General features: G+C 43.7%; 3 protein-coding genes across 4 annotated transcripts; 1 reads left to right on the forward strand and 2 right to left on the reverse strand.

The window, feature by feature from the left end:
• Window positions 1-1,686: 1,686 nt before the first annotated feature.
• Window positions 1,687-2,669, forward strand: LOC308132214 (purpurin-like; the record flags this gene model as incomplete). The annotated part of the gene is made up of 5 exons (XM_080499213.1): window positions 1,687-1,800; window positions 1,927-2,063; window positions 2,155-2,267; window positions 2,356-2,568; window positions 2,659-2,669. The coding sequence occupies 5 exons, from the start codon at window positions 1,687-1,689 to the stop codon at window positions 2,667-2,669; spliced, it is 588 nt and encodes a 195-aa protein (XP_080355339.1).
• Window positions 2,670-3,216: 547 nt separating this feature from the next.
• On the reverse strand, window positions 3,217-11,335 carry idua (alpha-L-iduronidase). Its single transcript, XM_080499878.1, has 14 exons — window positions 11,069-11,335; window positions 10,663-10,803; window positions 10,450-10,532; window positions 10,142-10,249; window positions 9,403-9,498; window positions 8,889-9,091; window positions 7,194-7,373; window positions 6,892-7,108; window positions 5,968-6,177; window positions 5,109-5,230; window positions 4,115-4,240; window positions 3,928-4,004; window positions 3,719-3,819; window positions 3,217-3,641 (listed from the first exon to the last, which is right to left on the reverse strand). Exons 1-14 carry the CDS (start codon window positions 11,203-11,205, stop codon window positions 3,544-3,546), a joined length of 1,899 nt encoding a protein of 632 aa, XP_080356004.1. The 5' UTR covers window positions 11,206-11,335; the 3' UTR covers window positions 3,217-3,543.
• A 943-nt stretch (window positions 11,336-12,278) lies between these two features.
• Window positions 12,279-27,116, reverse strand: LOC308132933 (poly [ADP-ribose] polymerase tankyrase-1; the record flags this gene model as incomplete). 2 transcript variants are annotated; one of them, XM_080500153.1, is made up of 28 exons in its annotated part: window positions 12,279-13,523; window positions 14,078-14,234; window positions 14,324-14,510; window positions 14,626-14,731; window positions 14,847-14,921; window positions 15,017-15,114; window positions 15,214-15,334; window positions 15,760-15,842; window positions 15,964-16,213; window positions 16,344-16,532; window positions 16,635-16,744; window positions 16,873-17,092; window positions 17,271-17,436; window positions 17,760-17,905; window positions 18,114-18,193; window positions 18,288-18,459; window positions 18,546-18,624; window positions 19,403-19,494; window positions 19,593-19,714; window positions 19,849-20,035; window positions 20,222-20,288; window positions 20,408-20,502; window positions 22,030-22,050; window positions 23,776-23,851; window positions 24,078-24,114; window positions 24,624-24,719; window positions 24,845-25,069; window positions 26,642-27,116. In XM_080500153.1, the coding sequence occupies 28 exons, from the start codon at window positions 27,099-27,101 to the stop codon at window positions 13,437-13,439; spliced, it is 3,804 nt and encodes a 1,267-aa protein (XP_080356279.1). In that variant the 3' UTR covers window positions 12,279-13,436. The 2 variants fall into 2 exon arrangements, with proteins under 2 accessions (XP_080356279.1, XP_080356278.1); XM_080500152.1 differs by lacking the exon at window positions 22,030-22,050 and having other exon boundaries at window positions 26,642-27,101.
• Between the last annotated feature and the right edge of the window lie 558 nt (window positions 27,117-27,674).

The raw sequence follows: 27,674 nt of genomic DNA on the forward strand, positions 1-27,674 counted from the left end.
AGGATTACAGTTTGAAGCAGTGTTTACCAACAGGACTGTGTTACTTAACGGAGCGGTGGCCGGCCGCAGGAACACCTGAGGCTGTGCTGACATAAGATGACATGAGGTCATTATTCAACGCCGCTCCAGAGTTCCAGCTGAGCAGCAAAAACTGCACATTGAAGCGTTTCCTGCCTTACGTCTCCTCCTTCTGCTATTCAGGGATCCTGACGTCTGTACGTTGAGGGCTGAAGGTAGATATTTCTAGCAAAACATTCAAACAAAAATAAAAAAACACAAATTGGAGAAAAGGTCATAACAAAAAGAGTTTGTTCATAGTAATGTCTTTTTTTTAATTGATATATTTTCAATATGTGACATCAAATTTATCAGGAAAATCATTATTCTTAGATTTTGTTAAGCTATTTTTTTTTTTTAGCTTTGAATAAAACACACACACACACACGCACGCACGCACGCACGCACGCACGCACACACACACACACACACACACACACACACACACACACACACACACACACCATGATGATGGTTGTAAATATTGTATGAAAGGAGAAAAACTCTCTGATTCTTTCTTGTAGAAAAAAGGTTTTATCTCAATAGTGACATTTAAAGGTACAGCAGAAATAATAAATCTAAACTAAAACAGATTTTGTGTGAACTAAATAAACTATATAAATAAACTATGAATGTGTGTGTGTGTGTGTGTGTGTGTGTGTGTGTAAATAGATTCTTGTTTGTATGTGTTTTGAATTTAGTTTCTTATCAAACAATTGTGATTTTAATGGTCTTTCATACTTCAGAGGTAAACTGATCATATTGATCAGTTATTAGGATTATTATTGCAACGTGTTAACTTTGAAATGTGCGATGATTTTAATGATTCATATTTAGCTGTGAACACTTGACCATGTGTTCATAAACTTTACATGAATCAATGACTTTCTGTGTAAAGGGTGAAATGTTAGTTTTCATGCTTTCCAACATAGTTTTGTATAAATAAATGTCAAATAATGAAAAGTGAAAAATGTCTTAAAACATGATTAAAATGGTTATAATTCTCAGACATTTCATTGAGTATGATACTATAAATGTATAAATGGCCTTACTTTCCCTTTTCATGTAAGCACAAAGGCCCAAACATTTCTACCTGCACGTGTAGTAAACACTTGTTGTGGACGTGTGACTGGCGGCTCAGGCCACCTGGTTCACCCTCCCCTCCAGGACAGCTTCCATTACATATTCCATTATGTAGCCCTGCAAACAATTACATAAAGCCCATGCACTGCTGAATGCGAGGGTTCATCAGCTTACGGCGGGGGATTTCGTTAACTGGATTAGCGGTAGATTTAAACTCTGCATTTAGGTTCAAGAAGTGAAAATAATCAGTGAGCTGGTCTGTGTGTCGGGTATAAAAAGGGCTCCCACGCCGTCTCCTCAACCGAGAAGCTGCAGCGAGCGAGAGTTGAGAACTTCTTGTGGCTTCAGACGACTCGTCAGGTAAGAAGACACTGCCTTCAGGGGACCCGCTCGGCTTCTCACCGAGGGAGATGGAGGGGAATTTACTCCCGTTGCATCGTTTATGTCTCAAAAGGGACTTTGATAGGAGTGCAGTTTGATATTGTTCGAAGGTTGTGGATCTCCAAATGTATTTAAACTTTCCCCTGGTTTTTTTTGTTACCTAGAATGAACTTCCAGATCTTTCCCCTGGCGATGCTGTTCCTGGCCTGCGTGGAGCAGAGCCTGGCCTCCTGTGTGGTGGACAGCTTCACCGTCAAGCAGGACTTTGACCCCGCCAGGGTGAGTGCAGCACACACCTTCCACAACACCTGAAGTTCAGATTGCAGTTGACATGACGACCTTCATCGGTCACCATTTACTCAGTAGTGTTTACGTTGGCCGTCTCTTTCCCTGCTCGCTTCGCAGTACGCCGGAAAGTGGTACGCTCTGCAGAAGAAAGACCCCGAGGGTCTGTTCCTGCAGGACAACATCTCCGCCGAATACACCGTCGGGGACGACGGCTCCATGGTGGCGTCTTCCAGAGGCAGAGTCACTCTCTTCGGGTACGGGAAGGAAGCCGCCCTCGGTGTGAGACGCCGCTCAGAAGCATTTGTAGTTTGTAACGTTTCTCCAAATGTCCGTTCCACACGGCAGATTCTGGGTCGTCTGCGCCGACATGGCCGCTCAGTACTCCGTGCCGGACCCAGTCACCCCCGGCAAGATGTTCATGAACTACCAGGGTCTGGCCAGCTACCTGTCCAGCGGCGGTGAGCCCTCCACCCCTCTCCTCCTCCCCATCTCTTCTTCCCTCCGCCTGAACTCCGCCCGGACTGAACCTCTCCTCCGCTTTCCCAGGCGACAACTACTGGGTCATCGACACGGACTACGACAACTACGCCATCACCTACGCCTGCCGCAGCGTGAAGGACGACGGAAGCTGCGAGGACGGCTACGCCCTGGTCTTCTCCCGCAACCCCCGCGGCCTCCCCCCCGCCATCCAGAGAGCCGTCCGCCAGAAGCAGGAGGAAATCTGCATGGCCGGCCAGTTCCAGCCTGTGCTGCAGTCCGGTACGTCAACTCTCCCCCGTCACCTCAGCCTTCGCACTTTTGTTCCCCCCGACGCCAGAAACTCACGTTTTGTTTTTCCGTTTCCAACAGGAGCCTGCTAAACTGTGTCCGGCGGTTCTTCATTAAACCGGCTCAGTCGCCACGCCGTCGTCACGAGGCCCGACGTTTAAAAGATTCCAATTGCCAAGATCAATGTAGAATTCTGAAGCCAATTGTGTTGGAAACTACGAGCGACTCATTGAATGTAAACGTCGATCTAATCGAACTGAAACTGTCACACTGATGAGAAACATCTGCACTGTGTGTTTATTCTGTACTGGTGACAATACATTTTGTAAAGAAACCTGCTGTTGTCCTGGTCCACTTTACTCTAATTCCCAATCGCAAATGATCAATACTCAACTTACTGGTATCAAGTCATATTTAGGATTTTTTAGGGGAGGTTATACTCACACTGTAATTTTTATATCTTATTTCAAATCTTATTTTAAGCATAACAAAATAAAAATTCAGCCTCATATCCCAGTAAAAATTGTCACATTCATGTGTATAAAGAACAGGGAGAATTGCATCTTATCTTTTTTAATGTATAAATCTTAAAAAAAAGACTTACAACTTAATTTAAACAACATGATCTGTCATATTAAAATGCCATGAAGTTCAAAATGACAGTAAACTGAAAGTAAAAGGTGTGGTGGAAAAGCAGCAGTGCATAATAAATGTAAACAAATGGTTAAAGTGATAATAACTCAGAATCACTCATTGTTTTTGAGAAAGTTAATCTTGTTGGCAAAACCCAAAAGCTTCAAATTGACATGTTTCAACAATTGAATACAAAGTATAGAAATAGCAATAATATTTACATACTTGTTGTGTCGTCAACAAGAACAAGAAGTGAATTTAAAAAAAATATAAACATCTTTGTTTCATCCACACATATGTGGTTTCATAAGGTCTGTCTCTTGCGTGGCTGGGTCACTGGTCAGAGTAGGTCTGAGGGAGCGAGAAGGACCCGGGACGCCCCCAGTAGTCCACGGCTCGGACCCTGTACACACCGCTGACCTCCGCCTCCACTACAACACAACATTTACACATAAAGTCACATTGTTTGTACGTGAAAGGAACATCATTTTGCACCGACGATTGTTACCTGGTGAAAAGACGTAGGAGGTAAAAACGGTGTCCTGTGTGTTAATTCTTCTAAAATCCTTCTGGTCGGTGGAAAACTCCACTTCGTACGTCTGAATGCATCTGCAGAGCAAAATCACACAACCTGGTGGCTCTCGTTTTTTTCCAAATGCTGATTCGGTTTATTATTTATATTTTTTTAAATAAGAAGCACAGTAAATAGATCCGTACTTTGAGTTGACGCAGTGGTCCGACCAGACGATGAGGACTTGGCCTTTAGTGATCCTGATGAAGCGCAGTGCACTCACCTGGCCAGAGGGGGGCGACAGAGGACTTAGTTGGAAAACTTTTTTTTTTTCAGACCAAAGTTTGAAACGTCCTCATCTACACAGTCGCTACACTTTGTGTCGGCACCGACCTGATCCGGCTCGGCCTCGGGGCGAGCGCAGACATGGAGGAGGAGGACGGAGGGCACAGGAAGTCTGGCCTTCAGAGTCAGAGCGCCTCCTGCAGGGACGTCCCGGGGTCCGGCAGTACGAGGGTCCTACACAACAACAACACATCAGAAGAACTCAATCCTGACAATCACCGACGCTCCCTTAACGGTGTCTGCTGAAAACTGAGCTGTCGTAGGTAGAATTCAATCCGAGACTAACAAAAACATTAATATCAGGTCTTTATTAATCTAAATATGTTAATAGTTTGTCTTTGTCATCATATGAAAGGCACAAAGGTGAAACACCAAAATCGGAATTTCCAGAACTGTCAGACAACATCATCGAAATGAGCCCAATGCCAGAATATACAATATATATATATATATATAAATATAAAACAATGTACGCTGTTTGTTGTTCTCACAGTTGGTATAAAATAACACCTTATTTATTGAGTGAGTTAGGGTTAAAAGCCCCATAAGAGTTCTTTAACTGATCTCTAAAAATGTCCTATAATTACACACAAGCTACATTCATGCATCGATTTGTCTGAACAGATGATATATATATATATATATATACATACATACATAAATAAAACAATGCTTTAATAAAGTGCACTATTTTTGATGGGCTTTTGTGAGACGCTTGTAATCAACATAAACACATTAAATTAGAAACTTTACTCAGGTAATATTCATGCAATTTCTCTTCAAAATAGGCCAAATCTAACAATCAAATAGTTTATCTTAATTCTAGGTGAAGAAGAACACTCTTCTTCTCTAAAGTTTAAAAAAAAAGAAGAGATGATTTATGAATCAATGTGAAAAAATTATAATCAAGGGAGAACTGTACATCTAAAGAAAATGTTTTTTTGTTTAAAAAAGAAATGAAATAAAATGAACCGGACATTGCGATTACAAAAGCAGTACAGTGAAATAATCCAATGTGTAAGATGAGGTTGTGTCGGCGTACCTGCAGACTGCGGAGGAGTCTGAACTGCTCCGCGGTGGGGAAGTCCGGGCTGCTCATGCTCTGCCACATGTGGTACGGACTGCTCACCTTATTGTCCATGTAATACGTCACGTACACCAGACCTGGAGGAGACACACACACACACACACACACACACACACACACACACACACACACACACACACACACACACACACACACACACACACACACACACACAGAACTGTTTCACTTCAACGAAAGCAGCACTTTATCCACGCACATCCTGAATTAAAGAAACTAGAACGGGCACTCGGTGGAGCACACACCGTCACCAACGCCACATTTGTCACCATGGAAACCGAAGGATTACAAGGTTATTTGAACCACATGACTCCTTCCATCATTTGTCTTGGTCGTTTGAATTGCTTCATGTTATCATTGTTTGACACTGATGTACACACATTTTACAATTCCCACATGACGACGACGCGCCCCACCCCACACCCCCCCCCCCAACTGCTAACCAGGGTGATGATGTCACTTCATGATGTGGCATGTCAAAGGATAGGGATTTCAAAACTGAACATTTTGACGTTGGTTTGACATTAATTGGATTAAAACTGACCGTGGTTATGATGAAAATATACTTTGGACCTTTTTCGTGACCTAGACCTTGACCTGTGACCCCCATCGCTCTCAATATTTAACGAGACCATCCTTGAAGGAAGACAAATCATCCCTGAAGATTTCAAGCAATTTCGGTGAGCAGTTCTTGCAAAAAAGTTAGTCGAATACATGCACACAAACCAATAAATACATGCATGCAGCCAAACACATAACCTTCCTCCTCAACGGTGGTTTTTGAAGGGACTCAGACCTTTCCGAGCGGCCAGTCCTTCCAGTGAGACGGTGACGTCATCGGTGTTGGTGGACGTGTTGTTGTCGTCACTGTTGTAGACCAGCGCCGCCGCCTGCCAGCTGTCTGAGCCGCCTGGCCTGACGGGAGTGTGGACGCTGGCCAGGACCCCCACCGTGCTGCTGCTGCTTCCTGCAGAGTCCACAACCTGAGCCAGGACCTGAGTCTCTCCTTCAAATGCAATCACAGGACAGCCACTTTAAAAAAAGGCACACAAGTTAATTGAATGCATCTTAACTGAATGGATGTGAATTGCTGGATGGGTGACGACACATTATTAAAATAAACACTGATGTGGTGTGTTTTTATGAGCGGAGCCTCTCCAGCTGATTGATGCTTCTCCCTGATATCAGCAACCTGGACGTGACCAGGATGAACCACCGGCTGCTTTCCGGGCTGTTTGATGCATTTCTTCCAGAAACAGATGTGAACTTAGTGTTTATAAGCTAAATAACAATGTTTAACATTTTTAACTCTTGTCGTTTTTCTCCCCGTCATGGAGTGACTAATGAACTGATGTGATGTATTGTTTAAATAAAGGTTGTGTCACCATGGAATATGAATTAATTCCCAATGTCCCATCTATCACAATCTGTATCTTTCTTTCATTTCCTTTTATCCCCGATTTATTTGAGCTATTTGTTAAAACCACAGTACTCCTGCAGTCCTGAGTCTCTTTCAGAACTGCAGGTCTTTCTGGGTGAAACTAGTTTGTTCTACTGTGTACTTCTGACAGTCAGAAGACGATTTCAGACAATCCTCGGTCACACAGAGACTCGCGCCCGTGATCCACTGTTGCGACGTGTTTGACGCAGTGATTAAAGCACGGAGACGTATGAAAACGCCGGCACGGGGAGACCCGGCTCCAGGCGGACTGGACGTTACCCAGGAGCGCCAGCAGGCCCATGACGGTGAGGACGGGCTTCCTGATGAGCTGGACGTGCGGCGGCCGGGTGTTGTTGACCTGGAAGCGTGCGGTGAGCGTGCGCTGGGTGAAAGGGTGAGGGTGGTAGCTGAGGAAGGCGTTGTCGTTGCTCAGCAGGGTGTAGTTGATGGTGCCGTTTGGGTTCGCGAGCAGCAGGTCCTGGTGCTGGTTTATGACCTGGTGGGAAGAGAGCCAACGAGTCAAGGACCTCCGCCGGGTTCCTCCTCACCTTCCGGCTCGGCTCCGCCGTCGCTCTCGTCACCTTCGCCACCATCGCGGCGTACGTCACGTCCGCCCTCCACTCCTGAGGCCGGGACCAGCCCACCAGGGGGTCGGCCTCGTCGTTGAAGACGGGGAGGCTGCGGAACCGAGGGAAACGCTCCTGGATCTCCTCCATCGTCTCAACCTCCTGCTGGAGGATGGGCAAAGAGGATCCTCCTCCCTGAGATACACAGACACACAGTCTTCTCTCTCGCTGCAGCTCATCACAGCCGGCGACGGCGAAGAAAACCATCGTCCAGCTGAACGGAACAACCAGATTATGTCTCCCTGTGCAGTTCTACAATGATCCATGTGAGTAAGTTTAAAACATCTGGAACTCCTTCAAGGTTTAAAGTTTTAATGGATTCATACGCATACAGTTATGATTGTATTCAAAAGAGCTTTTTGATCTGTGTTTACTCATTTTAAACTAACATTTAATCTGTTTTTAATATGTTAACATGATGTGAGCTCACAGAGACGGCACTTTGTTGCACGACCATCAGGACTTAAAACATTCTTATTTGTTCAGGCCTTTGAATAAAAAATAGATTTTACTTACTTTATTAAACATGTCTTAATAAATCTCTTACCTTTATTTATTATACTTTTCTTCATGATTTGTTTTAATGCTTTTCTTTCATTTCTTCTAAAGCTTTCATGTATTTCTTTTATTCTGTACTTCTTTTATTTCTTTTTAAAGCACCGTGAATTGCCTTGTGTTTGAATGGTGCTAGATTACAGAAGAGTATTACAGCTACCGTAGAAAACAAATTATTTGGAGGGGAAGAAAAATAAATCCTCATTCACTTTGACAAAAAAGTCAAAAATCAATGTCAAGTTTTTTTAAAATTTAATACAAACTGGAGACGTCGGTCTTCTCTGGTCCATCCCTCATCAATTGCTCATGCATGGTGAAATAATCACATTAAATCTGATTTAACAATACTTCTTGACTATATAAGGTTGCTTACTGCTTATGGACATCTGATTTTACACAGGATTTCCTTGTTTAATAATAATAATAATAATAATACTAATAATAATAATACATTTCATAACCACTCTGGGATCAGTGCCGATGTCCCAGGTTCTCCAGAGGAAGTCAGTGAGGAGGACGGAGAGCTGCAGTGTCTCTTCAAAGTCTAATACTGATGACAACTGCACTGTTTATGAGCTGAAACCTGGTCTGAAGTAGAGATTCACCGTTTCATTAAACTGCCTGCAATACGTTTTGTAGAAGGAGTCACATGTGCTGGAATGTAGACGGACCAGAGGAGTTCCAGTTTGTATTAAAAACCCCCAAAACAAACTAAATTAAAAAAAAAACTAAAACAAAACGTTTTTTTCCCTCAGTGATAAAGAAATCTTGACCCATTTTCAACTTTTTTCTAAAGTGCATGCGTTTGTTTTTTTTTGTTTTTTTTTACTTTCTTCAGTGGCCCTAATACTCTTCTATCCATCTAAATCAAAGAAGCCAAATCTAATTTTTGTAGAGGTTTTTATTTCCCCCTCAACTTTGCCAGCTCCAGTCTCCTCCTCCTCCTCCTCTCCTCTCCTCCACTCTTTGAGGTTTCCAGTGAGAGGAGGGTGTTTCAGACGGCTGCATTGTGTTGCCCCTCAACATATATATATGTATGTATGTCAAGAGAAATGAAACAAAACCTTTTCACAGTTTAAACTGAGGCTGACCCACCTTCTTGTGCAGAGCGATGTAGTCGATCCGGACTCCAGTCTCGCCGGTGAAGAAGTTCTTGCCGTGGTGGCAGTGCTGCAGCAGAGCCCAGCAGTACGGGGAGTGCGGGAGGGAATGACAGGAGTCTCCTGGACCTCCAAACCTGAGGAGGCTGCTGGCGGCTCGCAGACCCTCCGAACAGGCGTCGTAGTAATTTAAAAAGCCTGAAAGCGTTCAATTCAGAGTCATTTCTTCTTGGGAAAATTCAATCGACTTACAAACCTGAACTATGAGTGAAAGAACACTTTCTCATTGTCAACATTGCAGGAGAGAATTCCGATAATAACTCCACCCATCTGCTTTGACGGTTGGACCACATGGGCATGCAGAAGCAATATGGAGAGCAAAAATAAAAAATGAAAACAACAACCACCTCATGTCTACTGAGAGAAAACAAGAGAATATGAGTATTCCCTTCTATCAGTCTGCCTACAAATAAACACCTGATGAAATGTAATCTGGATGCCGGGTTTACCTTGAATGGACACGGTGACGTTGTCAAAGTCGTGGTTGTTCGGCTCGTTCCAGGTTTCAAAGTTCCACTGAGACACGCTTCCAAGACCGTATTCATCTGAACATTTGAAGATTTCCACAACAAACACGTTAATGTATGTGCATGCACTGACAATTTAGTGCTTGGTTTAATTACGAATTTGAGTTTGGCTTCAGTCTTTCTATGCTTCCTCCTGCGTATCTGTTTTTATAGAAGCACTGTTACAAAAACACCATTAACTTCACTGATAAACTGTCATGTAATGAAGAGCGACAACTTTAACATAAATTATGACTTTGTAAAAAAAAAAGTAAGAAAGGTTTCTATTGGGCTCCTTGTGGGTTGTGTTTTGCAGTTTTTACGAGCTGGACGGCATGATAATGATATTTCTAATATTTTACTCTCACCTTTAGCATACTGGTACATGAGAGCAGAATATTGGACACTTAGTAAAATATAATGCAGACCAGCTCAGCGCTATTGCAACCTACAATCTCTTGAGTGAGAGAATTTGTTAAGTAAAAAGTATTTTATTTGTAAAGGAGGGCAAGAATTGATGCCAAAGCAGCTACTCGGTCTGTTGGGTGCATTTATGTAGATATACAATACACATCAGCTCAGCAGGATTCACTCTGCATACAGTGCATCTCATTTCCAATTTCCTTCATGTTAAAAGAGTGTTGTGAACAGTAAATGGTATGTAGAACAGACATCCACTCACCAATATACCTCTTAGCTATGAGATAAATTAAATTCTTCCATTTGATCACTTGTGATTTATCCTCAAAGTCAGTGAAGTAGTTGGAAACACTGCCCATCAGCTCGAATCCTAAAAAATAGCAAAGAGAAACTATTTCACAAATCCAATTTCGTGCATTTCGGCTGTTGAATGAACTCCGTTAGGAACTTTCAATGAAGGCGTCTTTAATCACAAAAAATCTACAGCAGTCTTAGGCCAGAACAAATGTGGTGATTCTTATTATTTTCATCATGCATCAACAAAAACATAATGCGATTGTGGTGTAGCACCTGGTCGAAGTCCATTAATCCATAACAGATCGATCAGCTGGTCGAGTTTAGTAAAGTTATACTGAGGTTGTCCTCCAACATCTCTGCAACGATAAAATCAAAGCAATTTACAGACTTTAAGGAGTAAACACACCCAGCAATGGATTCTCAGTCTGTCATATTTGACATTAGAAACAAGCAAATAAAAAGGTCTGGGGTGTTTAATGGACTTACTGGGCAGAGACCAACTCCAGCATCCAGTGGATCCGGACCTGCTGGATGCCCCCATGGGGGACTGAGCCCACATAAGCCAGATTCAGCTGCTGGTCGGTGCTCAGGTCGTACAGGTGGGCCTGGGTGTGAGGGAGCGGAGGACTAGACACAAAACAAGATCAAAATCTAAACTCTCCTTGTGTTATACATGGAAGGTTCAATATGGTAGCAATTAACAAAGTGCCATCCTTTAGGTATTGAATATTTGGGCCCCGATTACAGCCGCCACATTCAGCATTTGATCATCTCCATCGAAAGAACCTTACATTTTGCAATCTTGAAGCAATATGCACAACTTATATATTTTATGTCTCATACTAACCACAACAAACCTCAAACCATGAGCTCTCAGTATTTCTTCACCTACCAGAAACCAGTGCTTCTCCAGAAATGTTTAAGGTCTCCTGTCGGTGATGCTACATCAACATTGATGACATAAGAAGTACCTGAAACCTGACAGATCTTCAGGAGGAAAACTAAGAGAGAAAAAGTTTTCCAGAGCATGTCTGCAACTCAACATTCCAGTGAAACCCCGCGACAGTTTAAAACACGATTAATAAAAAGTGTCAGGATCATCTATTAACTCACGACTGGTTCAAACATTCTAAGAAAACGAATGCAAAAACCTGTGAGATATTTATCTTTCCAACGAGAATAAAATATACGAAAACTGCTTTTCTTCCGTCAACATGTGACGCAACGTCACAGTCACGTGAGCGTGATGACGTAGCATTCTTTTGGGCGGAAGTAAGGCTCCGCATGGAGGCAAGACAACAAATACCCAAAATATAGCAATATAATGACAAATAGACTGGTATTAACAATAATACATTTCATTATAAATAATTAAAATATACTAAAAGCTTATTTATATAGTTAATGTGTTAGTTTTAGACTTTTTTTTATTTGGACAAATAGGAATATACTACAGAATAACAAAAAAACTAAACCTGACTGTACAGGAGGGGAAATACGCCCAAGAGGCTTTAATAAAATTATCTCCTTGAATAGAAAATAACAGAATCAAGGAAAGACGAGCAGAGAAAACTAACAAATGGATTAAACAAAATCTCCTAAACCACACAACATATCAACTCAGTCAGCAGGATCTTACTTGAGCAGGAGATATTTAGATAATTTAGACTTAAATATGGCCAATGAGGAAAGCAACTTAAGTGGTTAGTCCAGAGTTTGGGTTCCTGAAATTTGATGAAAAGTTTAGTCTTATACAACTTTTTTGTATCTTAAACAAGCAGAAGCACTTAAGGACATAAAGGCCAGTCAGTCATACAGTGACCAAGATTAAAAGACAAGTATAACCAGTTTGCATGTTATTTTCAATTAACTCTTCATTTTAGAACCTTTAAATAAATGGTGAGGAGTGTTTTCTTGTTTTTTCACATTAATTTATGGTCAGTTCTCTTTCTGTCTGCTTCGTTAATGAAAGTAATGCCGCTTGTTCTAAATTCCATGTTGAGAAATACAAACACTGGGTTTGCTTTTCTTCTTTGCTTTCACAATGTGACTCCAGTAATACTTTATCGTGTCACATCAAGAACCTCAGACATAAATACAAATAGTTGTTAATGAGACATTTATTTTCTTTAAAAAAAAAAAAAAAAAGGAGAATCAAGAAGGCATGAAAGGAAAAATTCTGATGACATTTACAGTTCAACTCAGATACTGTTAAACAGCAACAGTTATACACAGCCATTTACACAACCTGTACAAATATCTTTTTCAGCAAATTAGCATTTTAAATTCAAAATAACTTAAATAGGTTTCTATGTAAAAGTGCAAATCCTTATGCGTGGCATGTGTGAGTGAGTTCATGGCGACGAGAAGGAGGCTGTGACGAGCTCGCCGGCCGTGGCCTTGTTCAGCTGTAAGGCATCACAAGCACTTTTCAACATATACCAACTCCGCACGATGAAGCTCAGTCATGTACTATAAAGCTTTTAATGTACAACTTCATCTTGGCCGTTTCTGCACTGCTGAGCACGCATCCTCTCAAATATAAACCGTTGTGTTTATCTGGATAAAATTGTCCGAGTTTGAGATTTTACAGAGAGCCCTTTCTCTCTCAAGTGTATTCAGCGCCGATAAACTATTAAAAAACAAAAAACAAAAAAAAAAACATTTCAGTCTGGTGTTTGTCGTGTTCTGGGATTGAAAGCGAAGGAAGTCTGATCTACAGCACAGCAACAATGCACCGTTACCAGTCTGGTAGTGTTACAGGTTAAAAGTAAAATCACAGTCATCACAGGCTGCTCTGTACAAGATGAAGCCGAACGAGGCCGAGGAGACGCAGCCGGCAGGTTTCAGGCTTTGACCGTCCGTGTAGAGGTGAGAAGTCGAGGGGCTTGGGGTGATTCTCCACAGTCACATGGCATGAGGCGACAAACAGTGTCAAACTGTTAATGCTGATATTTCAAAGTCTCTACAAGCGTCCTTTCCTGATCGACGAGGAGAGAGAGATGCTCAAAAAACTAACCCACGCACGCTATTGGGCCTCACATGCTTCTTAACATGCAGCCAATGCAATACAAAAGAAAGTGTGTCATCACCATGAGTAAAGAGTATTATACAGCATAAATGCTCACGAAGCACTGGTCACCATGGGTTCTATTGGACAGACGACTGGAAATGTGTTTGGTAAATAAACGGTGTTGTAGGCATTTGCAATACAAAGGAGAAGGGAACGAGCGTCAAGTCCGTGAAGTAACTTGCAGTAACTACGACTTCTGTTCCGCTCCTGCAGCAGCCTGGGCTGCACTCTCCGGCTTAAGGATCTGGTAGGTGATGAGGTACTCCGGGTAGGCCTGGAGGGAAATGCAGCAAGACGTTAGATTTGATTCTCCGTCACCAGGCGATCGTGTGTCAAATCACAATATAAACATCGGCCTTTCTAGTGTCCTTCCTGGTTTAAAACAAAAACCATTAGGTTCATTTTATTTTCTGTCTCGTACCAGAGTTGAAGCTTCACCAGCTCCCAGGTCTTTAAAACACAAAGCTCAGTTCTGGTCCAGAAAACCATTTGGGAGTTTCTGGTATATTCTGGTTCAACACTTGGAGCTAAACATGCAGATAGTCATTTTTCTATTCGTGCACAAAATATTCAGACTTCCTACTCTGAGTTGAAGTCATTTCTGTTTGCTGTTGATTTCAGTGGAATCAATTATTCATGTATCCCTTTTTTTTTTTTTACCTGTAGTTTTCTGTTCATTTACCACCTTTTTCTCTTTATTAGCTTCATTCGTTCTGCTCTTTATTCACATTTGTTTCTGTGAAAGCGTTTGAACTTCTGAAGTGCGCTATTCCAAATAAAGTGGCCTTGCTCTTCCCTGACTGGAAGTGAAGCGGTGCCTTCGGTTACCTGCTCTCCCCTGTAGATGACGTACTCGGCGTAGGCCAGACCGTTGACGCTGGGCCGCCCGATTACTGAATGGTGTCCTGGGGGGGCGTGAGCCATCTTCATGGCACTGAACTGCAGGAAGGACTTCCCCAGAGTCACGCGGCAGAACAGCATTTGCCTGACGGTTCACACGAGATTACAAAGGTCTTCGTTAGTCTTTGGAACGAACGGGAGCGGGACTTTGCCGCCGGCAGCGGAGTGGGTTACCTGTGGCACAGGTAGCAGGATCGGTCTTTGTGTGTCGGGCAGCCGGTGCCTCCGCCAATGCCGTAAACGTACTGATTGCTCTTGGAGGAGTTCTCCGCAAAGTAGATTCCCGCCCCGAACATTCCTCCTATGTATGCGTGGCGCTCGTCGAAGCCTTTGTGGATGATTGCATTGATGAAGGGAGAACCTGAGAGAGAAAACGTTGAGAACACAACAATTTTACATAGTAAACCAGGTGTTATGATTTACATCAATCATCTGTGTGTGTGTGTGTGTGTGTGTGTGTGTGTGTGTGTGTGTACCGTGAAACAACATCCGCTCGTTGTGGTGGTTGTGGTTTTCATCTGCGATCTCCTTCTGCCGGTGGGTGTAACGCTCTCTCAGCTTCTTATTCACCACCTTTTGAATCTGTGGAGCAAAATAGGACTTCTTGTGAAAAAGGAGATGCGGTGAATTCTGTCTTCTATTCTGCGTTTTTTTGAAATTCCAAAACAGTTCAAGTACAGAGATTAGAAGTTCTGACCTTGATGATGTTGTATCTGCTGAAGACGCCACCTGCGTTGCCGCCGTCTCTGTGCTCCCTGATGGTGCTCTGCATCTGAGAGACACAACAACAACAACAACATTGGACAATCCTTTACTGCTCTAAACACATTTATCTAAATCCTGCCACTGTTTATTTCCTGGACTCACCTCCTCCTCCACAGACTGGTACTCCTTGTCATCCGGGGCGAGGTCGATGAGGATGGTGCCCTGGTTGGCACAGTGGAATGTCAGGTAGGGGTTGGCGCCTGAGAAGTAGAGAAGAGTCACAGTGTATCACTCCTCTGCGTACCATCGGGAAACCTATCTAAAAAGCAGAGGTGTGAGATCAAATGAAGCACGCTCACCTTGCTGGCCGCCCAGCAGCCTCTCAATCCCTTTGAGCAGCTTGTGTCTGTGGCCATATGCGTTTATCCCGATCTCTTTGAGCTCCTCGTGGCCCATGTCGGCCAGCACGTCTAACGTGATCTGAAAAAAACCCACCAGCAACCCCACAAGTTGGAACACTCAAACCTGAGCTGCATCTTATGGGATTCGGTTTGTTTGACCTCTAATAGCAGTTGGAACAATCACATTTCTGATTTCTGCCAAAAGTTACACCCAGAAGTGGTGAAAATCTGTCACATAGTTTTGACATAAATCCCAAAAAGCTTATAACATGAAATCTGGATCGCCTCCAAAATGTAATGGACTCTTCCTTGGCCTCGTATCGATATGTGGTGACAATTTTGACAAAAACCGTGCAGTAGTTTTTCATGTAACCTTGCAAACAGACATACAGACAAACAAATATAAGGTGATGGTTTCATTACGTCCTTGGCAGAACCTTGTATATTGGTTTGTCGTTTTAACATGTTTATAAACCGAAAATAAAGAGAAGATGTCAAACTGACCTGCTCTCTCTCAAAGATGTCCCTGAGGTGTTCCAGTCCAAGGCTCTTCAAGAACTGACTGATGTTCATGTCCAGCATTGTCACTAGAAAAAAACATCATCATGTTCAACTGAATTCAACTGTAATTAACCCATAAATCTCCACAATGTAGCTTTGATTTCTGTGAAAACTGAAGTGAGACAAATCTTTGTAAAGAGGCTTTACTTTCTCCTTCCTTGCGATCGGTGCCTGTGGCGCCATCTGCCACCCCAGAGGACCCGGCGGCGGCGGCGGCTGCAGCCAGCTCGGTGAGCGGCCCGGCCAGGTTGTCTATGCTGCTGGCGGCTGAGAGGCAGGACGGCGTGGAGGCCGGAGAGATGACGGAGGCGCTGACCACGGTGGCCTGAGGCTTGAAGCAGCTGGGGAGAGCGTCTGGCGGCATGGCGTCCATCAGCAGGGCGCGGATATCGTCGGCCTTGCAGAAGGAGCAGGGAAAAACGGGTTGGAAGGAGCCGACTTAGTGTTACGTTTAGACGCAGCAACACATTTTGTTTTCAGGTGTATTTGATTGAAGAGCGACGAGAGGATTTGTCAGGTGGCCTTACCGTGGCCAGGTCCAGAGCCGTCTGACCCTCCTGGTTCTTCATGGTGGGGTCGGCTCCGTGAGCCAGAAGCAGCGCACAGAGCTGTGTTCGCCCCTTCTGGGCAGCTTCGTGGAGAGGTGTGAAGGCCCATTTGTCTGTAGCATTCACACATGTGTTATACTTGATCAGCAGGGCGGCGATGTCCACATGCTGCGAGGGGGGAAAAAAACCCACAAACACTCTTTAGTTTAACAGAACTTCAATCCCACCGACTTTGCATTTGGCGTTTTGGTTGCCGTTGCTGGGACTGACCCCGTAAGAAGCAGCGTTATGGAGAGGAATAAGGCCTCCTTTGTCCTGTGCATTAACATCAGCGCCATGCTCCAACAAATACTCTGCCACCTCCAGGTTGTTGTAGCCAGCTGTGGAAAAGGAGCATGAATCATAGAAGTCTTGACATCGTGTACAACACTCCCAAGAGAAACTACATCCAAACATTTCAACGTCACAGTAAATGCCGAAACCAGAAGAACCTCAAAGCAGCCGGTACCTGCCAGGTGCAGCGGTGTGGAGTTGCGGCCCTGCGTGTCTCTGCAGTTGATGTTTTCTGGCGAGCAGAGTTTCTGGACTCGAGCCAGGCAGCCTTTCTTGGCAGCGTCCAGCAGGGCAGCGTCGCCCCTCAGCAAGTCCTGGATGTCTGTGTCTCCATCTTTCACCATGTCCAGCGGCATGTTACCATCGCGGTTCTTCTTGGAAGGGTCCGCTCCATGCTGAAGAAAAAACAACAACAAGAGTTTTGTCATTTTTAGACTCTTTTACACCATTATTGGATGAACAAATGGAAGAAGTGGAGACTGATTTTTATCTTCACCAAAGATCAGAATCACAGTAATAACCAACACAATAAAAAAGGACTCCAAATATCATTAAAAAAACATAAATGCTCACTTTCAGCAGCAGTTTGCAGATCTCATATTTCCCTTTGGCTGCTGCTTCATGGAGGGGCGTGAACTTCCAAAGGTCGGCGACGTTGACTGAAGCGCCGTGTCTGACCAGCAGCTCGGCCACTTCATAGTGACCGTAGGAGCAGGCATTGTGGAGGGGAACCAGGCCGCTGGAGGGGGAGGCACACAAGTGTAAAACAACTGCGTCACAGCACTGAAAATCACAGATTGCAAAACAAAAAGCGCACGTGAACTTTAAAAAGCATTTTTGTGTTTCAACTCGCTTATAAGTATAATAACATTCAGGCTGCCTGAAGGTATTAGAATTGTGCAATAATAAAAAAAAAAAGTGCAATATGAAAATGCAGGTCTCCTAGTTAAAACTTTCCTTATTTGTTTTTCCTCTAAACGTTGTGGTTATATGAGGAGTATGCAGTCAGCAGTGATAAGACAGTTACATAAGGGCTAAATAGATTAGGAATAAAGGACCTACCCCTTGTCTTTGGCATGAACATCGGCTCCATGATGTAGCAGATACTCAACAACAGCCACTCGATTGTAACCAGCTGCAAAGTGGAGCGGAGTGGAGTGGCGGCCCTCCAAGTCCCGGCAGTTCACATTCTGCGGTGTGCAAAGTTGCTGCCGTACACAGAAACGACATGTTAAGACACAAAGTCTCCAATGTGGCGTGATTATGTCCTTCTGGGACAATAAACACATCAACTGCTGCGACTGATGAAATGACTCAAGGGTGCAAATCCACCGAAGTACAGCAACGACCTTCATATACTGATGTATGTGGACGACCGCGGCTCCAGTCACCAGGCAGAGTAAATAGTGAACTTACTTGCACTGTGTCCAGATCTCCTGCTTTGGCTGCTTCCAGAAATCTGTAGTCCACGTCAGAATTACGCGTGGGAACATTTTCTGTTGGCAAACAAACCCCAAAACAAACCAGCAAAAACTATTAGAATTTAAAGGAGACTCACATGAGTAAGAATATAAAGGTTGTAAATTCTACCATTGAGAATCTGCTGGACTGCCTCGTTGCCCATCTGAGCAGCAGTGAAACCCTGCAGAGAGACGATGGTGGGGTCGGCGCCGTAGCTCAGCAGCAACTTGCAGGTCTGGATGTGACCGGCCAGCGCCGCCCTGTGAAGAGCCGTCTGACCAAGAGTGTCTGCAGCGTTCACCTGAAAGCACAAGAACACAGGTCAAGCTTCTTCCTTTCAAACCTTTTCCGTTTGCAAATGAGCAAAAATACCAATTAACTGCAAACCTTTGCCCCATGTTTCTGCAGCACCTCCAGGATATCATTATGCGCCCTCTCAGCAGCAACATGCAGGGGCGTCATGAAGCTGCAAGACACAACAGGCCCAGTGTTTAAGACGTGATACTTTATGATTCAGAGCAGTGATGCAGTGTGGCCGGAGTCGATTATGATTTCAGTTGGTCTGATGGAGGAAATCGGCACCGTCAAGCTCAAGCTGCATTACAATCAATACATAATCTATAAATACTGATGGGGTGTTGTCATTTTGTCAACATGGATGACTTCAAACAAACAAAGGAACCAATAAGTTGTCAGTGCAACTCTGAACTGAATAACCAGATGCAGAAATACAAAACAAAATCAAAAGAATGTTCAAGCTAAAAAACTAAAATGCCATTGAGCTGGCAATTCTATTGATACATTTTAATAATGTAATGTTTTACCTTTTTAGGAAAATAAAACATGGCTGCATTATATAAAAAACTTTTTTTTCTTCAATGCACATAACTGAACAAGATTGACGAGTTTCAAAGGAAGTGTGACCGTCTTTATGTAACCAAATGCACCTTTGTATGACTAACTCACAATTAAGCTGCCTTTCTCACTTCTTTGTATGTTTCTCACTGCAACTAGTCACAGCTGCTTTCGCCCTTTATTCAGTCAATCTCCACCTACACTGTGTGACTGAGCAGCAGAGTAGAAACAATAACTGGTGAAAAGTTCTTTTTTAACAAAAACTGAATGAAACTAAGTTTGGACAAGACAGAGTCCAAGTCCGTCCATCCATCACTGACCTCAAGCATTAGTAGTTTGCCTTCTATATTTTATTTTACACGTGTCAAAGCGCAACGTTGCCGACTTACTCTTTGTTCTTGTCATTGATGTTGGCACCTTTACGCAGCAACAACTCGGTCACCTGCTTCCTCTTGGGGTGGGGGGAGGCCACAGCACAGTGCTGAAACACACAGTTTACCAATCAATCCATCATGGGAACCGTCTGTACATCATGACAAATTGTACCCAGTACGGCGCAAATGAAGCCCTCGGGCTTACCAGAGCCGTCTCATTGGTTTGAGGATGTTTGAAGCCGATGATCTCCAGAGCGAGCGTCTTCTTCACTTTGGCCATGTCGGCCTCCCGAGCTGCCTGCAGCAGCGAGTGACCTTTGAACTCATCTGCATGGAAGAAAAATAAAAAATGTACATGTATAAAGTTTTGTACTAGCTTTTCAGTCCGACATTGAAACTATGGGTTTATTCTACAACACTGAACAAATTGCAGTGTCGACTGTGGATGAGTGAGCGCTCACAGGTTAGCCTCTCCTTCAGCTCTGGAGTGGGAGCCATGTCCACGGCGCTCTTGCTGTGACAGTTGAGCAGTGTGGGATCGGCGCCGTGGCTCAGCAGTAAGGAACAGACCTCCACCCGGTTCTTGGACGCCGCTTCATGAAGAGGAGTGAACTGCCACAAGTCCATGGCGTTGACACAGGCCCCATGCTGCAGAGACAACAACCCATCAGTACAGAGAATACCTCTGCACTTCCACGGTACCTCATCCCGTCACAACTTAGGCGAAAGTGATAACTGCATTTCCTCACTGTGGCCCGTCGTCACAGGCTATAGAAACATAAAACCCCACTAACGTAGTCGCCGGGTGAAAAGTGACAGTCTTGCAAGTCTTACTTTCAGAAGAAGCTCGGTGACCTCAAAGTGACCGTAGGAGCAGGCGTTGTGAAGAGGAACCAGACCGCTGCAGAGCAAGACCAAGTTTTTGTTAAAAATAACGACCGGGGAACAAATGAAAAGTTTGAGTTACAACTCCCAATAAAATGTAAAAAAAAAAAAGAAAGAAAAAAAAAAGAGTCTGACCCTTTGTCCTTTGCGTGAACGTCGGCTCCGTGCTGGAGGAGCAGCTGAACGATGCGGACCCTGTTGTAGCCCGCGGCCAGGTGGAGAGGTGTCGACTGTAGGAGGGAACAGAGTGTGAACACACACACGCACACACATCATGGGCGGGTTCACTTTGAACTGCCTTCGATGGCCACGGGAGCAAGCGGCTGATTAGGGCCAGAAGCAATGTGCTACAGCAGGCTGTGCTTGGTGAGTTGCAGATGAAGGCCAAATGTGATGATGATGCAAGGTCAGTGAAGGTTTTTCGGCAAATTTCAGTGACAAACTCCTGCGATTGTCAATTTTTCTGCCCCCGAGTGGAGCAACTTCAACACCATTACTCTTACCGCAACTTCCATTTGAGAAGATCCCCAAAACTAAACTTTTCTTGTAGGTTTTATACCGTCAAGATTAAGTGAGGAAGGTGGAAGAAAAACAAAACAAAAAACCCACTGGAGCTGTTAAAAGTATCATATTGAAAATGTCTGTTTGAATTACGATTGGGATTCAACATCAAACTAGCTTCAATTGTTACACTCAAGGTCCGTGTATTAAAAAACAAAGAAATAAAATATATTGATGATCACTATCACTTAATATATCTAAAAAGTTACAGTGGGGGATTTTAATCCAATTCCAATGATTTCATAATAAAAAGCTGTTGAATCCCAACTGTAATCAGATGCAGTGAAGTTACTTTGCGGTGGAATCTTTGAGAAAGCGTTTGTCCAAGCTTTAAAGAGACCCAACAAACTGCTTTATTTCAGCCAAGAAAAATGATTGTTAGTGCGAGCAAAGCTGCAAAATCAACTTCAAAAGCTCCTTAAAATCCCAAGCTAGGTTCAAGCTTCTACTCCAAAGTATCAGCCGTCATTCCTGCGTGTCCCCATGCACTGGTGTGAAGATAAAACCCAAAATGCTACGTGCTAGCCGTCAAGCCACAGTGAGAGCTGAATCACGAGGAATCATTCAGTTTGGATGACACAAGCAATCATTGCCACAAATGGGAGCACAGAACTTGAACAACAGGTGAGATGTAATTCATTCATGACCGCATACCAACCGATCCAACAGGCAGTGTGAGGTACACAAATTCACAGATTGACTTAACAAAATGCAGAGGGGAGGGAGGGGGGGGGGGCCTTCGGGCATGCATGAGTGACCAAAGAAAGTAACATGAAGATCAAAACCAAGGCCAGATTTGACTTGTGAGCAAGTGATTGAAAGTTGGAGAAGTGTGGGTGAGTGTGCACAGGACAGAAGCTGAAGAGACGCAGGCAGTGGACACATTTTGAGGCTCCTCTCCGAATCCATAAAGACGCGTCGTCACCGTGACACCAACCCAACTCACTCGCTCGCTCAGCCCACATGCCACACGCACGAATACAGACACTCACGTACAGACATACAACAGAGGAGCATCGGGGGGAGGGGGCATGAGTGACCCGTACACCTAGGTCCATGGTGTGCAATTAACGAGTGACAGCCAGCTTATTGGTCAAATAAAAACAATGGATTATGAAGGAAGAAAAAAATTAATAAAAAAAATAAAAAATCACAACAGTGCATCAATCAAGTGGCCGTTATCAAGGTCAACTTACCAGCATTTTTTGTGACGTTGACTGATCGACAAATGTTGCCAGAGTCACACGGAAAACAAAACGAAACAAAAATTACAAAATGACAGTATCTTTTTCACAGCAATTCTTCTCTTCCTTTAACGTCAATGAAACACACACACACCGCTGGTACAAAAAAGAAAAAAGAAAAATTGGTGAAGGTCCGTCAAACATGGGCACGGATTAAATGTGACGCGAGGTCAGAGAGGATAAGTAGCTGCAGGGCGAGTGTGACTTTTTCTTCTGGCTTTTCTGTGTGCGCCTTTGTTAAAAAAGCAAGGGCGGGTTAATTCCTGCTGGTTAAATCCCACAGTGAAAGTCTCACTGGATGACTCCTACACCATGCAAAACTCCATATGCTGTGATGGGTTATTACTTTAACCTCTTGAGATCAGAGGAAACATTTGCGTGCATCCCTTTGAAGACTGGGCGGAACGACTGTCTCCATTTAGAGCCGAGTGCAACATGACTTCACCTCTTCTCTCTCTCTTTAAAAAAAAAAAAAAAAAAAAAAAAAAAAAAAATCACAACATCCTTTGTAGTGAAGTCCTGCATCCGGCTCTAAAAACGCGAACAACACACACATTGCTGCAGGTCTTAGTGTGTAAACAGATGACGAAAATGCAGTTAAGAATGAATGCGCTGAACCAGCACTGTTGGACAGGAAGCAGTGATGGATTTCTCTGATAGAGTGGAGCTGGAACTAAACAAAAGAGGGTTTGTGCGATCGCTGAAATATTAGGCGAACCACCCGCCTCCTCATGCACACAGTACAGTGGGATTAAATATTCCAGTTCATGACGTGGGGATGAAATAAAAAAAATAAAATAAAAAAAAGACAATTTACCTGAATTTGCACCAGCAAAAACCGACTTAAGTCAGGAAAATAAGAAGAGCCAACTATGCTCTTTAAACAATTATGGTTGCCATATTAGTGCAATTAGTGTCATTAACTGTAAACCACATGTACCACAAGGACAGATAATAACACAACATAAAATAATGCTCTGAATGCTGCACCACGATCAAATCAGCAACGACACAGCGAGGTTTAAAAAAAGTAGAGTTTCAGAGAATACACTTAAAAATTACCACAAATTGTGAAGGACAGAGATAACTGTTCAATCCGATGCTCCCTTTTAACAGGGTTCAGTATATAAACACTTTCACATGGGCGACTCATCAGGGGACAATATAGATTGTACACACACTCAGCCATAGTAAGAATGACATTAGTGTCCATTTTACTTTCAAAAAGCCAAAAGTAAATCACCGGGCCAAGAAATCTACAATAAAATTGAGCTTTTTATTGTAACAGTTAAAAAAAAAAAAAAAAAAAAAAATCTAAACCTGATCACATACAAATGAGGCTGATCAAGTCAAATTGATTTGAATGATATTATCATTGGCATCACACATGCAAGGTTGAGAAAATTAAGTCTCCAACATGTACGTGGGACAGTGGTTGGTTTAAATGTATGGTGGTTCCCACCGACATCCTCCAACACGCTCAATGGCACAAATCCTCTTTATGCCCACGCCACACAAACTAATCCGTCCGTAAGCAGACTGCAGGGTGGATTTCTTTACTCACTCAGCGTCTGACTCAGAGGGCTCTTCGTCACTGGTTTCCTTCACAACTATTAAAATCCAGTTTGCAACCTTGCCCAACACAATTTGACAAAATGTGACCGGTGTGAAATGGTGCGACTCATGTAGATCATTTACCTTGCGCCCATCGCTGGCGTGACAGTTGACGTTCAGCGGAGTCAGCAGTGCCATCAGCTTTTCTTCATTTCCACTCCTGTGAGTTACACGGTTGAGAAAAAAGCAATGCCGTTAAGGAATACCTCCTGTATTTAACACTATCAACGGTATTAATCCCACGTATAAATAAAATACAAGTAAACTTCAGGTGTGAAGTTTGCTTTTTATGAATGCCATCATTCATTTAGCAATGGAGAGAAGTACAATATGTGATCCTGTCACTCCATCAAAACAATTTGCATTATAACCAAAGACACACTCACCTTGCTGCTTCCAGAAGTTCATCCTTCTTGTATTCACCTGGATGAAAAAAAGTTATATATAAAAAAAAAACACATTAAAATTTTTTTAAATTGTTGACATTAATAAATACTTAACAATTCCTGCCTATGTGTTAATACATGTGGTTATTTGAGGGTTTTGTGTCTATTTGATGCCAAGCAAAACTATAAGAAAGTTTTTACTACAAGGAAAAGGAAGCTGGGATCAAGGGAAGATGCATGATAAAGCTTTTGTAACACTTCTGTGTTTCTGGCCAATCGAGATCCCCCCACTCGTGCAGAAGTCTGATTATTTAATGGTCGTACTCAGTCATCGGGATTATCTGTAAATACAGTATACTGACGTCTAGACAGAATAATGACGGCTTTCTCTTGCATGAAAGCAGGCCATGTTTTACATTTAGCTACATTAAGAGACAATTATCTGCAGACCAAAGCTTTATTTGGTCATATACTCATTTATCACTGCCTGTAAAGGTGCTAGTTAAATGTCTGAATGTAAAAGTTAAGGGACCGTGAGGGATTTACCGGTGAGCACAGCCTTGGCTGAAGGGTCGGCCAGATCCAGAGCAGACTTTCCGTCGGTGTTACGGATGTTTGGGTCAGCGCCATGCTGGAGTAACACTGCATGAAAGAAATGAGGAAAACCCTTCAGATCCCCCTTATTGTGTCACTCACTATTAGAAATATATAAAACACGATGCACATATTTAAAACCTCTAATACATATGAACACCAGGAAAACTCACCAATGCACACATCTATTTTTCCCTTTATGGCAGCCTCGTGTAATGGAGTGTAGTTCCAGTTGTCTCTCGCATTAGGATCTGCACCTTGACACAAGAGCAGACTCACAACTTCTGCGTGTCCAAAAGAGCAGGCGTTGTGCAGGGGGATGAGACCGCCGTCATCCCGAGCGTGAACGTTGGCGCCTGTCTGCAAGAGGTGCTCCACCACATCTTTTCGGCCAAAACCTGCAAAAAAAAAGTCAGAAAATCCCCCCCAAACAATTAGTTTCTAGTCCCTTTTGAAACCAGAAGCTTTAAAAAGGTCTTGTAAACCCCCTGGTAGCTTGTCTTCACTTCACCACATCGATGGTAAAAAGAGGCCAAACTGATGCAACACCTTTACTGAAATGGCAAAAAGTACATTCTTTCACAATAGAAAAGGTACACGATAACTCAGGTGTGATCTGTTTGAGCCTGTTTATCCAGGCTATTAGTCACTACTGGGAATCCTGTGCAGTTTCTCAATGTCTCCAGCTGCTGATGAGTAGATTATCCCGGTGACACAGGGCAACACTGTAAACCAGTAAAAAAAAAATAATTCCAACTTAAAATGTGCCATACAGTTTAGCGATAAGTGTTTCTCCGCCTTCTTCTAGTTTTTGTTTTTAATAGTTAGTTGCCAGCCTCATATTTTTGACATGTGGCGCCTGCTTTCATGTTTCTCTCAGCGGATGATGTGATCCGCATGTGTGATTTGGCACCGGTTTAATGCCAGATGCCCTTCATGATGTTGCCCTCAGCATTCATCGTGGCTATGGGACCAGTAGCAGAAGTACAACTTTAATGGCTGGTTTCATACGGCAAAGTAAGGAGTTGATGAGTTTTTCAAACACAAAAAAGTTATTAAATATGTAGGTTTCATATATATATTTATCAACCAGATTAGATCTTTGTTTTTGGCTCTGGATTGTTGGCCCACGGATCCAGATGTCAACAGGTCCTAACCACCGTACTAAAGTGAACACACAATCCAAACAGCCATCAAATGCTGGCTTCTAGATATGATGTCAATGGAACATCAACGATCAGACAATAGAAATGCTCTCACACTGTCAATAAAGTGTGTTTGAGCAAGATGGGGCGACTGTGGCAGCTGGTGTTTGGAGGTTGCAGGTTCAATTCCCTATCTGTCCACATGCCGAAGTGTCCTCGAGCAAGACACTGAACTGCTCACAAGGGATGGACGAAGGGCCTTGCATGCCACCGTGTGAGGGGGTGAATGTGATGAACAATTTAAAGCGTTTTGTGGAAAAGTGCCATATGAGTGAAATCACTTTTACCAAAACACAAAATCCCAAATATTTACCCGGTGGGGTGGGAATGTGATTTGAGACGGAAATGGACCGCTGGACATAAACTGTAAACACAGAAATCTACACCGAATACATTTGTTATGGTTTTTATCAAAGTTCACCTAATGCAACTAGATGCATACGTCGACTCCAAATTCTGTTTTAACGCACTGTTGTTCAAATATTGTACGAAAATAGTTACATTTATCTTGGATGAGGATTCGAGTTTTCATGGATTAAGACTGAAAGTCCCGAGAGCGTCGAATTAGCAGGTTAGCATCTCTAAATTAGCATCACGATACAAACAAAAAGCTGCAGCAACGTTCAAAGTGATAAAAATCCACCTAATATCGAACAGATAAACGACGACCACGACGAATAAAACGTACGGCCGTCCAGCAGTGAGCTGTCTTGCGTGTATTTAGCGGCAAAGCCGTGTTGTTTATTAGCTTTAGCTCGTTGTTACCCGCAGCGAAGTGAAGCGGAGTTGATTTGCGGCCAGCCATATCCTTCGCGTTCACGTTCACCGAGTCCACCAGCCGCTTCACCCGGGACACGTCTCCGTTTCGACAGGCCTCGAACAACTCCCGGAACGCCCCTCCGATTCCGCTACTGCCGTCGGTGGGACTGGCCGCGGCCGAGCCGGGGCTCGACACGCCGCTGCTGCCGCCGCCCGATGTCGTCGTGGTGGAGCTCGCGCTGCTCGCGAGGACCGCGGCGGGCAGGTCCGGGGAGGCCAGCGCCATCTCGATCCCCGCTCCGCTGCACTCCCGATCCCGCTCCGTCTCCGGAGCCCCCACGGCCGAGGCCAGCAGTGCCATCGGCGGGGAGGCCGGTGGAGCTCCTGACAGGGAGCTGTTTCTCGGCGGGGACTGTAACGTAGTCTGTTGCTGCTGCTGCTGCGAGGAGCGACGAGACACCGCCATTACAGCAGCTCGCAGGCGACAATACACACTGCGCGTGCGCGTCCTTTCCGGCGAAAGTGCTCCTGCTTCCTGTCAGCTGTTTACCCCCACACAGTCAAGAAACCCTGGTGTTGGATGATCTTCAGCTCCCACGGCGCGATTTTCTGCTATCTTACCTTACATTTTTAAAAGTGAATAAATGAATAAATAAACAACCCGCTCTCAGACACGTGACACGCTTGTAATGTGTCTCTACGGCGCCTTGAAGGCTGCATGGCTCCAGTCCCAGTCGTCCAAGGTTCATGCTCCTCTTCATCATCTTCCAAAAATGCATCCCAGTAATCCCACAGAAACCAAAATCCAGCCACTCTACCCAAGAGAAAATAAAGAGCAGCATCAGCAAATATCAGCTAATGACATGCAGACATGCTACTGATGAATAAAACAAACAACAAAAAACAGTATAAAGGACCAACAACTGTAAATATATGTAATGTGATGATTATAGACATTTATCTTCATTTAAATCTTGTGAAAATGCACGTTTTCCTGTCAAAAGGGAAACGTCAGGAAAAGCTATGAGGTTGCACTAGT

This window comes from Blennius ocellaris (assembly GCF_963422515.1).
Source record: "Blennius ocellaris genome assembly, chromosome: 7".
In the NCBI taxonomy this organism is placed as follows: domain Eukaryota; kingdom Metazoa; phylum Chordata; class Actinopteri; order Blenniiformes; family Blenniidae; genus Blennius; species Blennius ocellaris.